The 17,197-nt window shown below is 36.0% G+C and overlaps 1 protein-coding gene across 3 annotated transcripts in view; it reads left to right on the top strand.

Annotated features, from left to right (window-relative positions):
- The window catches only part of LOC124416573 (ubiquitin carboxyl-terminal hydrolase 36), a 40,150-nt gene extending 32,968 nt beyond the window's left edge, over window positions 1–7,182 (top strand). For all 3 annotated transcript variants that reach the window (XM_046897767.1, XM_046897769.1, XM_046897768.1), the window contains 3 exons: window positions 416–1,371; window positions 3,396–3,535; window positions 6,478–7,182. In XM_046897767.1, the coding sequence (XP_046753723.1) occupies window positions 416–1,371; window positions 3,396–3,535; window positions 6,478–6,812 (1,431 nt within the window). In that variant the 3' untranslated portion in view covers window positions 6,813–7,182. The remainder of the gene's footprint in view (window positions 1–415; window positions 1,372–3,395; window positions 3,536–6,477) is intronic.
- The last annotated feature ends 10,015 nt before the right edge of the window (window positions 7,183–17,197 follow it).

The raw sequence follows: 17,197 nt of genomic DNA, 5'->3' as shown, positions 1-17,197 counted from the left end.
TCACGGATTTTTGCATTGAAAGCACTTTTTGTAGCAAGCTCAATCATACTTCACTTATTATCTGAACAAATCTCACGTTGCGAACGTTGGGCCAATAATTATCATGTTCACCGCTGATAAAAAGAAACGAAGATGCCACAGATTGACCTTATTTTGTGCATAAAAATCTGGAAATATTCAACTTTTCAAACCCAATATCGGTGAAAAGTGTAACAATAAGCAATAATATACTCAAATTCTTCAGAGTTCTGACGAAAATCATTTTATTAGTATTTCTAAGCAAGCGTTCACGTATCCCCTTGACCTACATTTTAATTGAATTTTCATACGCTATGAACTAATTTTAATAATAATTGAATAGCCGTTAAAGTTTTAAAGAATACAAACACTTATCTCTCCTTATCGTTTCACACAGGTGCGTCCGACGAGTCTGAGCAATGTACTCAGTACAAATGCTTATATAATGATATTTGAAATGGAGTCACAGTTCCAAACGAAGCTGCAAAATCAACAGCCAGCAAAATTGAATGGATTAGTGCCAACGAAAAATTTGTCCCCACTGTCTAACGGTTGTGCAAGCAAAACAGTCAGTTTGAAGCCATCGACCTCTTGTATAATTCCTCTCAATGGAATAATAAACTCATCTGCAAACCGTCAGGAATCAAAGGATCGAGTGATTGGACCACAATTGCCTCCACAAAAAATTATTGGTCCGCAGCTTCCACCACAGAAGAGCGCCAACTTCATTGGCCCTCAGCTTCCCCAAAAGCTGCTAGATAAATCTCATCCTAGGCTAGTCATGCACCTCAAGAATGGCAAAGTTTCAAACGACAATAGTTTAGTACCATATGACGGATCAAGCGAAGAAGACGAAACCGGTACAAACGGTATCAAAAATCCAACACTTCCAAACAGCAACCTTGTTTCGAAATTGGCAACCTCGACGAAAAATTCGACAAATGTTTCATACAAGACGGGATCTTTATTCAAAGAGAATTCCCCTAAGTTTGTGGCAAAGTCGAAAGATGTACAGAAAACTGTTGAAGGAAGTGAAAACGCAATTATAAATACAAATTCAAAGTCAGCCAGCCAAAATATAACATTGCAAGGTAACAAGTATCAGATTATTACGACAAACAATGGAGTTCAAAATTCGTTCAAATCCCAAATTGTCAAAGGAGAGGTGAATGTTAAACCAGAGATAAATGGAAAAGAGAAGTTACACAATTCTGCAAGAATTAGGACTGATCAAGAGGAACGAGTGCCTACAAAAGCTGGTGCAAGCAGTATTAAGGGTTGGCAGATATCTAAGGATACACCTTCTCCCACAGCGGCTACTACACCCAATGGCTGGTCTGTTACTGACAACAAGTGAGTACACATTGCTTATAACTTGACTGATATTTTTTAAACCAGGCTAAACTGTTACACAACTCTCACGAATCTCTGTGTTTTATCTGATTGATTCAAAGGTCCACAATTTCAATGTTTCGAACTTTTCCTGCATTTACTTTGATTTTCTTTATCTTCAGAAACACTTTAGAAAGCAGTCAGGTGACATTTACAAATCTGCGTATATTAACAATGCAAAGAATCAACCAATCCAATTAAATTGACAGTTGCAGTTAAAAAAACATTTTTGGCAGACTAGAGATCTAGGATGAAAAAAGCCGTTTATGATCCATCAAACCTGTAATTTCACTCATTTGAAAATCCATAAAATGATCTGATTTTTTATACAGTTGGAAACAACAGAAATTTAATAATATAATAACATTATTGTAAAGCATCATTGGAAGAAAATTTACACTATTTTGCAACCTTAAAACGAATTTCAAGCAATTCACTTTGCAAAATATGAGTATATTTAGCTTTATGATTGATACATAAGTTTGAAATGATGAAATAACGACAGTATGTCTACTAGTTTGGAAAACCCTTAAATTCCTGGAGTTACTATTGAATTTTTTTTCACTTTAGAAATCCTAAAACCCAGGGAATTTTCGATATCACCACCAAGATTTGAAAAATTGTTCATATTTTTATTTGAGTAAAATAAATATGTTCCGTTGAAATTCCGTTTTCTTTTTTCCACTTTGTCGATTTTTTATGATTACATAAGCATCGAAAGATGGCATAGAAACATCTGAAAATCAGTGTTCGTATTCTTGAAAAATGTATCACAACACCTTAAAAGCTTAATACAATTTTGAGTAACGCCTGACAAAGTCTGACGACTCGATATGGAAGACCCTTATACAGTGTTTACAGTTTACCGGGTATTGTATACAATAGGGATAGCTGACTGGTCGATGGCTATTAGGTGGCTATTAGGCCAGTCTATAGTGACAAGGAAAAGAAAAATAGATGACTCTGTTAGAAAATATTTCATTTAATTCTATAGTAAAGAGTTGAGATTTGTAGATCGCACAGACTCTAGACAGTAGACAGTAGACAGTAGATCTCAAGTCTGATCTCGTTGGCCATCCTAGACTATACAGTGTAAGTAAAGTCAAAAACCATTGCAGAATGAATCACGTATCGCCTTATGAATTGTAGAAAAATTATGTGTATATACGCTGGTGCCAAAATTTTGATTTGGCTACAATTTTTTTCAAAGCTGTACGTATACTGTGAGATACGGAAATTTTGCAGTCTCTGTTTGTGGCAATGTTGTAGACATTTATTTATTGATTGACTTATTTACTTTATTTATACGGGCGTATACCTTTTAAAAAAATTCACAGAAACATTTACAGACAATTTACAGACGTATCCAAAAATGGAATTCATAGTTGGGTTCAGCTTTTTTTTCCAGCGTGCTTCTCGTACATAATAAGGTCTAAAAGTCTAAGAATTTGAGGATTTCCATACGACAGTCAACATAATAACATATTGCATTTAACCACCTGATCGTTTACCAATAATTAGATATTGAGAATCTAGTACAATCAATTTTTTGAAGTAGTCGTTTGTACATGTATTACATAAGAAATGTTTTGCCAAGAAGTACGCACTAGTGTGTAACAAAAATTTTGCTGAATATTGTTTCGTTTATGAGCTGTTCGTGTTTCCAGAACATCCGAGTGCCTAATTTTATGAAACTTGGAAAAACTGGGAATTCAGTTTGCTCTTTTTGGTCGACAGAGAATTTTCAATTTTTGTTATCTGTGTTATTTGAATTCGTTCAGAATCATTTCACTGGGTGCTGGAAGTTATCTAAACTATTCATCTTGTTCTGAACTTTGGGTGGGATGTTATGGCCCTTTTCCTAAATTGAAACCAAGAAAAATCTCAAGACCTGGAATAGTCACAGAGTTTCTATCTCATTCATGGATATATTTGATAATTTTCCGATGCTGAATCTGTCAATATAAAAAAATTGCCTCTTTCAGGGAAGATGCCACTAGATCAGCGAACCACCATACAGCACCACCAAGTGCAGCTGCGCTCCGAAACTTTGGCGGCACGAATCGTTCAGACACAGTATCACATCTGCTGAAAATGTCCCACCGAGGTTATGGCAGTTCTTCTGGTCAGTATACAAAAAAAAAGGCATCCCTCCCGAGTTCTCTGCCTATCCTTTGCACATTGAATTCGCACCTCAATAGACAAGTCCCCTGTAATCAGTCAAGAAGAAGACAAAATGTACCATTCTTACAAAAAAGAGGAAACATTCATGGCTCAAAACCAAATAAAATCCTTGAATTTGAGTATTCTGAAGTAAAGACGCCATGTGGACTGGATTCAAATCTGAACAAGATTCCTGTAAAAGCCAAACTTAAGCCGAAGTCTATCAGCATTGTATCAGCTGGTGCTACAAAATCTTCAACTTCTAACGATCAGAGAAAACTTTTGACTGGGGTTGGAAGATTTCATGTCAAGTCCAAATTACGTTTACCTCAATTAACACATGTTGGGGAAAAGTGTTGATCACTGTCTATGTACCGTGAGTTTTCTATGATTTGAGAGATCTCACGTTCTGTAGCTAGTCCAACACGAGTGTAAACGACATGCATAAGGCTTGGTTTGGAGTGGATTCGCTGCAGTAGGAGTGCCACGGTAGCTCATATTCGCGTATCCATCTATGTTGGGCCTACTGTAGGATGTTGAGTATCCAAAGTCAGCAAAAACTCACGGTACATATTACGAGTGTACTGTGTATAGTAGATACAGATAAAAAAAAACATAGAATATCAGAGTATTTGATGAAGGTGAAAAAAAAAAAAAAATGAAAATTACAACCATGCCATGTTTTAAAATCATCTGATTTATAACAAATGAATGATTTATATTATATTTATATACATTGTGATTCTGTATCTGGAAGCCAGAAGCCCCAAGTAAGGATATTTTCTCAATATAATATTGACTCTTTTGAAGTCAATTCTATTGTAAGTTCTAGTATGTCGACCTTTTTTGAAAATATAGTGTGTAGAGACTTTTGCCTGCTATTCATTAATCGTGTAAAAACAGCAGATATTATTTTTGACGTTTTTCAAAACTCTAGTTCCGGTATCATGTACTTTCTGTCCTATAGCATTTTGAGTCACCTGGCCCACCATACCGGAATCGTATATTGTGTCACAAGTGCAGAAAGTGGGCATTCTTCGACAAGTTTGAAACTTGCAGCATATACCAAAGGCAAGTCTCGTATTGGCGCAAATACGAATGCGAGATTGGTGGCACGAGCAAAAGGCAAGTGCTGCAATCGCAGAAGTACTAGCGGCATGAGCCAAGGCAAGCGCTGTAATCACACAAGTTAGATCTCGCCTATTCGCATGTGTCACACACTATATTTTTGCGAAACCTGCGCGGAGAATTCGATTTGCAAAACACCGAAAGTGCCACTAACAGCACGTGAAATTGGGTTTAGACAATCTAAGCACAACGACACAGTGCGTATTGATTTAATAAATGTGCACAATTGAAATTCTATATTTACACACTAGGGTTTTATTCGGCGCATATGCACTTACAGACAACCCAATTATTATACGTGCTGTGTGTAAGCATAAGTTACTCAACCTTGATTTTGAGTACTGTCAACGGCGACTTCGGTGCTTCTCAGATCAAACTTTCTTCTACGGGTGGTGCAGAAAGTAGGATATATCACACGTGCAGATGGTTGATATCTGGCTCGTGCAATTGCAGCACTCATACTCGTGTGAATGTAGCACTAGCTTTGGGCACATGTTGCAAAATTCATACTTGACGAAAATTGCCCACTTTCCGCATGTAAAACAATATACTATTCCACTATTTCATTTTCAAATAATCAATAGTTGAATTTTGAGATAAACTTTGTACATAATAAAAGCATGACTATCATATTATAGAATCCCAAGAATGTTTGCTTTCATGTCATATTTACGACAAATAATTTTTAAGCCAAAAGTTTTTGGAAGTTTTACTTCATTAAAAATACCTCAAGTTTTGAAATGATAAGCAATTCATTTTGGTAGAAATATTCATCTGAAAAGTGTTATTGCTGTTTCTGAAAATGATTCAAAAGTATTATGGACGGACCCGGTGGCTTTCGGATACAGATATTTACCAGCCAACCACTGGCTTCATTAATGTCTATAAAATTTCTTCCACCAATTTGTATTTCCGAAATACATTTGTATTGATATTTCTGAGTTCTGTGGTGTTCAATTATTGATCAGTCATGGTATGCATAATAATTCAAGGGCATGAGTCACCCTCCTCCCTTCACATTAGAGTTACATCATGAATTGTATCATGCCATCGAATCGCATCATGTTTCAATCGCCAAACACAATAGCGTTCATTATTAGACAGCTCAAGCACGTCATACATTTGAAAAAGAAAATAGTAATGGCGTTAGAAAACAAGGTTTGAAATTGACTTTTATTTCCGAGTTTTATTCCCATTTTTTTCATTGTATGACGGGTGTTGGTACGTTTGAAAGACAAATTTATTTAGTTAGAATAGTCGGAACAAAATTAGTTGAAATACGAATAGCAAAACTAGATTTCATGCCATTCTAAGAAACAGATCAAACATCCTAGTTTTATAACAGATATTACCAACAGTTTTCCGTGTCTTACGGAACACTAATCACGCTGAATAGAATAATTATTGGTCTCCAAACTACGAAACGTTTAGCGTGGAACAGTTAATAGTCATGTTATGTTAGTTATGACACTCTTAAGATAGTCAGGATAGTTGTCTACATGACCCACCGCCTTCCCAATCTGAGCTTGATCCTCGTTGATCCATGTCTGCAGTGAACAGCTCCACATAAATGTAAAAATGTAAGCCGGATCTAACTGTCCAAAAAAAGAAAAACACAAATGTGTGTCTCTGAAAGAACTTAGAGATTCTTTACGAAGAAAAGCTTATAATTAAAATTTTGAATCATAGAATAATATTTTCGAAATTTAATATCTAATCAATTGATATTCTTATTTTTTCTGAAAGACTTGTCACTAAAAATAAAAATGTCCACAGTGTCAAATTGGAACGGAGGACGAGCGCACCTCGAAAGAGAGATTGGCACGGAACGTCGAGAAGAGCGTAAGCGTCATCTGGACTCTGAGGAAGAGGAAATCGACCGAGGTCGCATGAAAAAAGTAAAAGGTCATAGAGAGTATAAGGATAGAGCGAATCCTGACTATAATCCATTCCAGGAATACCAAATGAGCAAAAGTTGGAGTCGATCTAGCGGTTATCACAGGAGAGCTTATTACAATGTGTCTAGTAATAGACCCAGACACGGGAGCAACTACCGACCTCCACATTACAAATATCACAATCATTCGCGCGATCATTGGCAGCGTAGATAAAAAGCATGTGAAAAATATGCATAATAGTGCGTCGCTACTCTTTCCTTAGTTCTCAGGCATTGTATAAAACGTAATTAATCCGTAAATCGTGGAGTGATCTTTGACAAAACATTGATTTAGCACGGTACAAAGATTTTACAGTGAAATGTTATTCAGTTGTATACGGGTTAAGTGAGTGAATCAGAGCTTAGGCTGACACTCGGTGTTTATGAGTCATTGCTTACGGTTCCCAGATTCTATAGACCATCAAGTTGAACTGAATCAGGTAGTAATCATTTTTAAATGAAGGGATATGAACAAAACAGTCAAATGGTTTTATAACTATGCACTGCCAGAATTCTTTAGTTTATTAGATGTTTTTCAATGCGTTGTACGATAGAAATTGACTGGATGTTATTCTCTTCAGTATTTTATTTCATGTGTCTTACCATTTCACATAAATTATTCTATTATATAATAATATTTCAAGGAAACCTGTAACTGTACTTAAAGTCCAGTAATTTCATGGTGAAACTTTGAAATGTGCAGAAGCATTTTTCTTGAAATATTAAATAGGGAGCATGTGAGTGTAAGTGGATAATATTGTATGATATGGACTCTGGGTAAATAAGAACACATATATGTTTTGTTTCAATAAAATAACGTGCAGCATGTTGGATGAATTTTCCAAGTGGTATGATGTGTAATAGAATGAATAAATAAACGGGTTTTAATGACAAGAGAATAAGCGTGAGGGATCTGCAATAGCGCGATAGTAAATGTGAACAGGAAGCAGAAGGTCCTAGGCTAAAATCGATTTTTCCTCATGATAGCCCTTGGTCAACTTAATATGAATTTTAGTGTATCCGACAGTTTTAAAAATCTGTTCAAGAGTGTAGATATTTCCGATAAGTCTTGAAATATCAATGTTTTCTTTTTTTTCATTGGATCACGTTATTTACTTTGTTATTATTTAGGATAATTGGAAAAATATTGCGAAACAATAATAGTATTTGCAAACACATTGAATAATTAAAATTGATAAAGCCTTGTGAAATGTAATCCAAATGAAAAAATACTTGTTAGTTAATTCTCACATTGCTTTCTTGATCTATATAAATTAAAATAAATTGTGTAATTATTCATTTAAATTAGAGATAGTGAAAGTAACTTATATGCAATATTTTTACCATATTACACCGTTTTTAAAAAACTGTGAATCCGAGAATGTTACTCAGATAACTAAAGCCGCTCAGGAAACAAATAGCCATTGGTATAGTTATTATCATTAATAATATTATGATATTGTGAAAGATCACTGTCGAAATAAGTTTACTAAATCAAGTGAATGGCATATCATTGATTTCTTTTTATACTTTTTGAATAACTACAAGTATTTTGGTTTCCTACCCCTTCCCCACTGTTTTTATGAAGAATCACGCCTTTTTCTCAGCTTGAGCACTGCGAGACTTGATTTCAGTTTATTATATGTATAGTTACAGTAAACACCATTGATAGCAAAATGTAAATATAAGTATGCAAGCATTCTTATGAGATTTATTCACGCTTGAACAAGCAGTTTTTTTCCATTCCTCTATGTTTGAATTGTGATAAATTCACCCTGAATATTTTAATTCGTATTGTACATATTTAATAAAGGTGTATAATATTTTGTACAAAAGAATTGAATAGGAATATAGAGAGACAGGATCGTGTATTGCAGATTAGATCGGATTGAAATTGTATTACAATTCAAACTTAAAAAAATTGACAAAAACCAAACCCGTTGACCCATTTACAAATCAATTGAACGACAAATTCGGATTGATTTTCACATCATCTGATAACTTCTTGTTTTTTTTTTATTATTTTTTTGAGCTTACAAATTAATCTGTTTTGGTATTTTAATTGTTTTACTTTGCTTTGTTTAACGGTTTGTATAATTCCTGTTGGCATATGTCCGAGTGTGACATTTTAGATTCCAACTGTGAAAATTCATTAAACATACGAAATAATCTTCCAGTTTGGACATCCGGCTCAGCCCATGTTATAGACACAGTGAAAGTTAGAAATGAATTTTACCGAAATTACAGTTTTTTTTTTTCGTACATCAACAAGCAAAATACTTTATCAACTTTTGCTGTGGCATTGGATAATTTATAAAGTATACTATAGATTTTGGTAGAGATATTTAACGGAATCAGACGGAAATTGTCAGTTTTTACTCTGTAATTACATGCTAATAATTACAATTTTTCGAACTACTCTCAATTTGATGTTGAATAAAGTAAATTAGATATAGCTGTATTGTATAGTATGTAGAACAGCTTTTTGCTAACAGCTATCACTAGGGAGAAGGACATTGGATTTTATTTCTTTGTTGACAAGTGATTCCACAAAATTTTATTGTGAATAATTAAAATACAGGTTAAAGAGGATTGTTGCATTGTCCTTTATGACTATTATTTTCTGAAAATTCATAGACAGTCTTGTATTACCATGTTAAAATTGCGGGTGATTTGGTCAACTTCATAATGTTGCAACACCATTTCCCAAATTAGGGAAAAGAAAGAAATAATATAAAAACATTCTAACAAATGATTGAAATTGAAGTATCAACTAAGCTATAAAACGTACATACAGAAGTTTACAATATGCTGTTTGTTGCTAGTCCTCAACCCGACTGACAATCAGATTAAAGTCAGTGAGTTGGTTGACTAGGGAACGATGAAACGGAGAATAAAAAATTCTCTAGTAAAGCAGATGAAATGCGTACATATATATGCGGAAATTCATAAATAATTATTGGCCATCGACTAGGGGCTGTAGTTTCGATTTTTTTGCAATTTTTATATCTTAAAGTATGTGCTGTTAAAATATAAAAATCCTGCAAGTTTCAAATCTCTAGCTCTAGGTGATAAATTATTTAACTTTGATAAAACCGATTTTCATATTCGAGATTTTATTGTTTCCTCATCACAAAAAAAAACCGTATGATCCAAGGAGTTTTTCGATATCGAAAGTCTGATGTATCCCATTATGGAATCTGTTTCTGGGTAATTTCTTTGTAGCGTAAAAAAAGTTTTTTTGTGACGACAAAAAATTTGTTTTCTGATGTTTCCCAACTTCTGCCTCAAACTTGAAATTTTCGTCTGAAAACTGTCATGAAAAACTCGTATTGGTGGAATATGCTGGAAATGGAATCATAGCAAGAGCTATAATTCATTTTGTAGTGCGTAACATCTTTTTGGTTTCAGTGAAACATTTTTACTGCATTCATATTTCTAGCAGAATATTTATATCTTATCTACATTTCTATCAATATATTTCACTATAAAATCAAAGCTGTGCGATTAATCGATTCATTGAAAAAACAATGAGTTGAAGTCATCGATTAATCGCACAGCCCTAATTTTTAGTGGGATATATTGCTACTAATGTAAATATGACGAAGATATTGTGTTATAAATGCAAGAACGGTGCAAATGTTTTGACGGAACCAAAAACTTTTACGCCTTCTAAAATACATTATAATTCTGTGTTTTTCATGTGCAAAACTGGAAATTTTCATATAAAAATGTCGAAGTTGAGGAAACAAAAATTGGGGAACATTTGCGAAAAAACATGTTTTTTACGCTTCCTAAAGATCTAGAAAGACCTAGTGTAGATTTCATAATTAAGAAAATCAGAATTATCTGCATGGAAAACAACTTTGGTATATAATTTTTTCTGCAATAAGGACGATAAAAATATCAGCATGTTTCTCTAGAACCGTAAGAGCTATCGATGTGTAACCTTCGGGATTTTTACATTTCAGCTCATACTAAAAGATGTAAAAATTTTACAAAAATGGTCGTTGCCGATAATTAGTGGACATGCCCATAACTTTGCCCCCCATGCCGAATAACCCAGCTTTCAATCCTAACTGTTTGGCATTTTTTTTTTCATTGGAATAGTAGTTCAGAGGTCTGCTCCGAAAAAAAATAGAATAGGTAGAAAAAATCCTTATGACCAACTTCGGTTGCTGGGTTCTTACCATTAAACTTGGCATTTTTCATTTGAGAGGCGATTAGGATCCAGCAAGACAAGGCCCATTTCAAAGTATTTCAGTAAGCAATTACAACAAAAGTCTGGCCACAAAGCCTCTGCTAGGATATTATATAATCGACGATCACGAATTCGATTTAGGCGCCCAATCAATCTTTTATTCATTTTCTTAAGGTACAATGTTTCCCCCAAATAATTTGCTTTAGTTCTTTTACGTTGCTAATTGAATAAACATTAATTTAACACTATTTGAAAATTTATACATACAGTCGGGACTGATGGCAGAAAAATTATGAAGGATATTTCTTTTATATCTTATAAGTGATGGCTTCTTTCGTTTTATGGCTTGTACTTTTCGTTAGGAAAATGTAGTGCATTTTATTGCATACTTTTGGATGGCTGGTAAATCTTGAAGGCTCCAGTAATATGCTCTTTGGAAATTCTTATTAAAGTAATCAGATGCTATTTACAATAGTTTTGTTATATGGTTAATTTATGATTTTTCTCAAAAATTTTCTTTTATAAGTTAAAATGACTTCAAGAATAAAACCCAGCTGTAAGAAAAATATCAATTAATAATTTCAGATTGTTCCATTGATGCCAGTTGATTGCATTTATTAGTATTATGTACTAATAATAGCTGTTATTTTTGTTGAATCGGATCTCAACTGTTGACCATCCACTCCAAAGATAATTTTTTATTGCTTCTAAAATTATGGGGTGATGTTATTGTGCATGTTGGGTGCGAGTGCATCAAATTGACACCTTCGGCTGAAGGTTTCAATTTTTGAAAAATGTTTTATATTGAGATATCAAATAGTACATTATGTAACAAGGGAATAAAGTCTGAGATTGTTCCCGTAGGTGGGTTTAAGGAATCACCCAAGGAAATAGTCGATCTTCATTCCGGTGTTACAGACCCCATTGTAGATTTCAAAATAAGGAATCAATACATCTCTCGCAATATTGGCTGCAAAATTGAGAACGTAAATTAACACGAAAAAATTCATTCCTAAAAATGCAAAATATTTCTCTCTCTCTCTCTCTCTCTCTCTCTCTCTCTCTCTCTCTCTCTCTCTCGCTCTCAGACGTTTGTGTTCGCTCTGCCATTGAAGATTGTACGCCTATCTTCAATGTCTATCTTCTTTGGCTCTGCTGAATAACACGCTGCAAAACAATCACTAAGGCCGCACTGAAACATCATATTACAATAAATTGAATAGCTTGCGCTTGCCCCTACTTCCTGTTGTACTCGCATTCACGAAATCAGTCCCACCAAATGCCGCATACCGAGAGCTAAGATGTTACATATCAATTTGTAACATATTCCATCATATTTGCCGCAAATGCGGGAGAAGTCTACTTTTTTTCCCTCGAATGTTGTGAGGGAAAAGTATACCACTTTCGTCTCACCTTTCAGATAGAAAAGGCATCATTATGGTAGAGTCGAGAATAAACGTATCTTTTGGAAGAAAGTTGAAGCAAGAGCGTATATAAATCGTTCGATAGTTGTCGTTAGCATTGGAATACCAAGTTACTAATCCTCAAACTCGGGCCAGGCGTTTGTCGGAACAATTTTTAGTCACGTAAGCTATGTGTTGTAGAGTACAGGAATTTTTCAGTGTAACCATTGATATTAGTGCAAGACCCCGACTAAAATTAACCTACACTCAGCTGTTTTCCTAATGAAAGGTATTTTCTATTAAAGTTAATATATAAACAAACAAATCGTGGATGAGTTGCTAATTGATATCAAGTCCAAACTACCCTCAATTATAAATAATTAAACTTTTTTTTATCCCCGCCCATTTGTTTTCACCACGAATTCAACACTAATCGAGAGTAGAGTAGAAGAAAAAAGAAAAAGTTAGGTTGACGATCTTCAACTGGTTCCTGTTACCGGATTAACAGGTATGAACAGGTAAGTTGATATTATTAAATTACACTACAGTAGAACCCCGATTAATCGGGCTACTTAGGACTGGAGAATTCACGGATAAGTGAAATCACGGTTAATCCGAGTTACAATTCTTCTGTATCAGGCATGTTTCATGTTAATTTTAGGTGAGGATTCTGAGTGAATTTTCAAGGTGTCTATTTTGATTGGTCGTTGCAGTGGTTTCATTCGTGGTGCAGTGCAGAAGTTTAGAGATTGAATCCAACTTGCGTAATTGATTTGATGACACTCTCGGTGATTACTTTTCAGTTTTATTCATAAGGTTTATATAATTCGGTATAGGGTCCGTAATACAGGGTGATTCAGTACCCGGGGACCACCGGGCACTAACGGATTCCTTGTGAAAAATAAAACTAAAATTTCTCTTGAAAATTCTTTTTTTAAGCAACGGTTTTCGAGTTAGAGCCGATTGAAGTTCACCAATTAGGGTGCAGATGGGAGACCGCCACAGAGCCGGGCGCGCGAGCCTAGCGCGAGGCTAGCGTAGTGGAGCCGGGCGGACGCGGCGTGTGGTGGAGCGCCTGGCCTCGCACAGCGACAAAACGACGATCGGATGGATCGACCGTCTTTGACTGACAATGTGCTATTCGGCCGATGAAATTGAAATAGCGTTAATTTTTTTTTGTAACACCTGCATGTAAAGTGTCATTTTCGAGGGTCGTGCAGCGTGCGTGGAGTGCCTTATTCCTGAATAATAGAGTTGGCGCGTGCGCGCATTCGATATGCTCTATTTCTCGGTGCGGAAAGATTCGTAGCGCATGCGCACATTCGATATGCTCTATTTCCCGGTGCAGCGTATTCTTGTCACCGACAACACGGTCAACGGCAGCCTCGCGCGGCGCTCTATACATTACCGGCATGCGCGTAATATCGGTAACAAATGTCGCCAAAATGAGATTTCGGTGTTCTTCGTAATCGAAAACCAGATTAGCTGCCATTTCGTCAATTCACCATCAAATCTCATGGGACTGGGCTCAAAATGTGTGTTTCATCACCGCCGAGTGGCATCATACCGGATAGTTCGATCAATTCAGTGTAACTGTGAAAATTTGGCCAATTTCTGTGGGTGGTAACTAATCTGTAAATTTTTGTCCAAATTTTAAAAAAGTAAAAAGACGCTCCACTTTTTGCCAAAATAAGGCATTAACTGCCTAAGTTTCACTCTGATCGCTTGAGCGGTATAGGAGTTTTGCATCCCCACGTTTTCGAGGTGTACAATGGGTCTTTATATGCACCTTAATATCGAACTCCAAATACCAAGGTCGCGTTGCTGCGGTGAGTTGCACGTTCTCAACGGGATTAGGCTTGTCAGATGATATTTAGATCTTAGGTAGTCATAATTTTCAGGATATGGTTGCATACATGTTTCGGGTAGTTTCCTTTTGTGGTAGTATTTTATAGTCGAGATAGATCGGCTCATACGTAGTCACTCTCACGGTAAGTCCGTGCGCGCGCGTAAAAGCATCATAGGCACCTACGCCAGTATGTTGCACCGACACACATATACATGAAGCTCATACCCATACATACACTAATTCAAATCCTAAAAGATGAATACCACCCTAGTTTTAAGTTTTAGAATAAGGAGAAGAGAATGTGGTATGGGGGTAAGAGTTGGGGGAACAGTCCGAAGTCCAACTTTGCACCCGGCGCCAATAAGTCCTATAGCATAACATGCCGACCTAGTTATAATACTTAGAATAAGGGGAAGAAATACGTTGTGTGGGACAATGCTTGAGGAGAAGGATTCACATCCCTATGGCTATCGATCTGAATAAATACGAGTACCCAGCGTTCATTCGCTCTCTTGGTTTTTATCTCCAGTAGCTACAATTACTCAGTAGATCCTCGCGGTAAAATCCTCTAGCATTTGCATTCCAACGACGAATCTCTGCCCGATTCATTATCCAATTTTATATTATTAAAATTTGTTCATTCTTATTCTGTGTGTTCAATCAAAATGTATTCTACTTTAAACCAATTCCAAATCTAAATTCTGTGTTCATTTAAAACAAGTTCCTTCATCACACCTATTCAACAGTTCCGGAAGAAGCCATCTCATAAAAGGTAAGGTAAATTTTATTCTAATAATTTATAACAATTTCCAACTCTCCGTTAATATCCAATCACGCGAATTCGATCAAGTTGTCCATTTCACTTCAGTGATTAATCGATATTGGCGACCCACAACTACTGATGTGAAGTCTAGCTAAACATCCGCGAGAATCTCTAGTGGCAGTTTTGGGGAATTTTCGTGGAGTGCCGCTCCGACGTCACACTGCTGTCACACTGCTGTGACGTCGGAGCGGCACTCCACGAAAATTCCCCAAAACTGCCACTAGAGATTCTCGCGGATGTTTAGCTAGACTTCACATCAGTAGTTGTGGGTCGCCAATATCGATTAATCACTGAAGTGAAATGGACAACTTGATCGAATTCGCGTAATTGGATATTAACGGAGAGTTGGAAATTGTTATAAATTATTAGAATAACATTTACCTTACCTTTTATGAGACGGCTTCTTCCGGAACTGTTGAATAGGTGTGATGAAGGAACTTGTTTTAAATGAGCACAGAATTTAGATTTGGAATTGGTTTAAAATAGAATATATTTTGATTAGACACACAGAATAAGAATGGACAAATTTTAATAATATAAAATTGGATAATGAATCGGGCAGAGATTCGTTGTCGAAATGCAAATGCTAGAGGATTTTACCGCGAGGATCTACTGAGTAATTGTAGCTACTGGAGATAAAAACCAAGAGAGCGAATGATCGCTGGGTGCTCGTATTTATTCAGAGCGGTAACGATAGGGGTGTGAAATCCTCTCCTCGAGCATTGCCCCACACAACGCATTTCTTCCCCTTATTCTAAGAATTAAAACTAGGCTGATATGCTATGCTATGGGATTTATTGGTGTTGGGTGCAAAGTTGGACTTTGGACTGTGCCCCCAACTCTTTGCTCCAAACCCCCTCTCTAAGATTGAGAACTAGAGTGGTATTCGTTTTTTTAGTATTTGAATTAGTGTATGTTATGGGTATGAGTTTCATGTATATGTGTGTTGGTGCAACGCGCTAGTGTATTCGTCGATAGGCGCGCGGTCCCTTGGTAGTTGTACTGAAGGAGTAGGGGGTCTAACACAACTTTATGAGGTGGCCTTCGGGCGCGTAACGCGCGTATGCTCGAGATCGCCGCTTCCTAGGGTTGAATCCGTGTGAGCTTTACCTACATCATTATATTGGTTTTGATTTTATACAATGTCGGCGTTCTCGAGCGTACGGGGCGTTATATTACAAGCGTACTTTTATTTCTAGAATGTTCTAGTATGCTAGGGAATATAATGAAGGGTTATATAGAAGATAATTGATTAATTTGCTTGCTTAATGTTTAGCTGCGATACAAGAGCGTTCTCTAATATAATATTTGATATATTTTATAGAAGATAATTAATCCTGGAACAATATTATACTTCGTCTCCAAAAATAATGTGGATGTTTTGATTTTGATGATTTAATAATAGTCTATTCATTATTATTTTCCTGAGTTACCTTTTGATTGCCTCGCCCTACAGAATCATCCCGTGAGTTAGTTTACCTTCGGTGATTTTGTTATTATGTTACTGATACACTCTCCAGGTGGCGTTCTGTACGGTTCTGCAATAGAGGTCTACGTTACCTCCAAAGTTTGGGCGCGTTGCCTACAATACGGCGTTTTGGAAGGGAATGTTGAATAATTTGTATTTACGTGTTTGGAGGTATCGCAGTCCCTGGCCTTTACAGGTTATTTCTCTAATGTTATTAATTTTACATTATATTGATTATATATCTTCATGTTATAGTCTTATCTATCTCGTGGGCTGTAGGCTGTAGCGTAGGTTGCCTATAATGTGGCTCTAAACTCCGTGTTTGCAACTAGGTATTGTATAATATTTCGATATAATGGTGTTAGTAAATTGTGATAATAAAATGATAATATCATAGTCTCCTGTAATGTGAGGATCTTGTAATATGGTTTCTGGACTCTTGATTAATGATAATGGTTGTTATGCCTCATCTAGGGGCTTTCAGATGGTTAAGCAGTTTCCTTGAATGACTTTCTTACAGAGTTCTCACATTTAGAGTTTTGGTTAGTTGGTAACTAATGTTAGGGAATAATCATAAACAATAAAACATACGGACGTTCCGGTCGGATGTTACAGCAGCGTCACATTCGGGTGCATTCCGAAACTAGCTGGCAGCACTGAAAACTCCCTAGGACAGAGACAAAGCTAGGCACAAACTCCGTAGCGCAAAAGAGATAAGGAGTTTGCTTATAACACCGGCAGTTGATTTCGGAGCATCCTGCGTAATAAAATTTGATGTCCCACTTTTGGATCTATCTGAGGTTGTCCATACGTCGT

The sequence above is a fragment of the Diprion similis genome, chromosome 2 (assembly GCF_021155765.1).
Source record: "Diprion similis isolate iyDipSimi1 chromosome 2, iyDipSimi1.1, whole genome shotgun sequence".
In the NCBI taxonomy this organism is placed as follows: Eukaryota; Metazoa; Arthropoda; class Insecta; order Hymenoptera; family Diprionidae; genus Diprion; species Diprion similis.
Note: the sequence above shows the minus strand (reverse complement) of the source record. Positions and strands in the feature narration are given on the sequence as shown.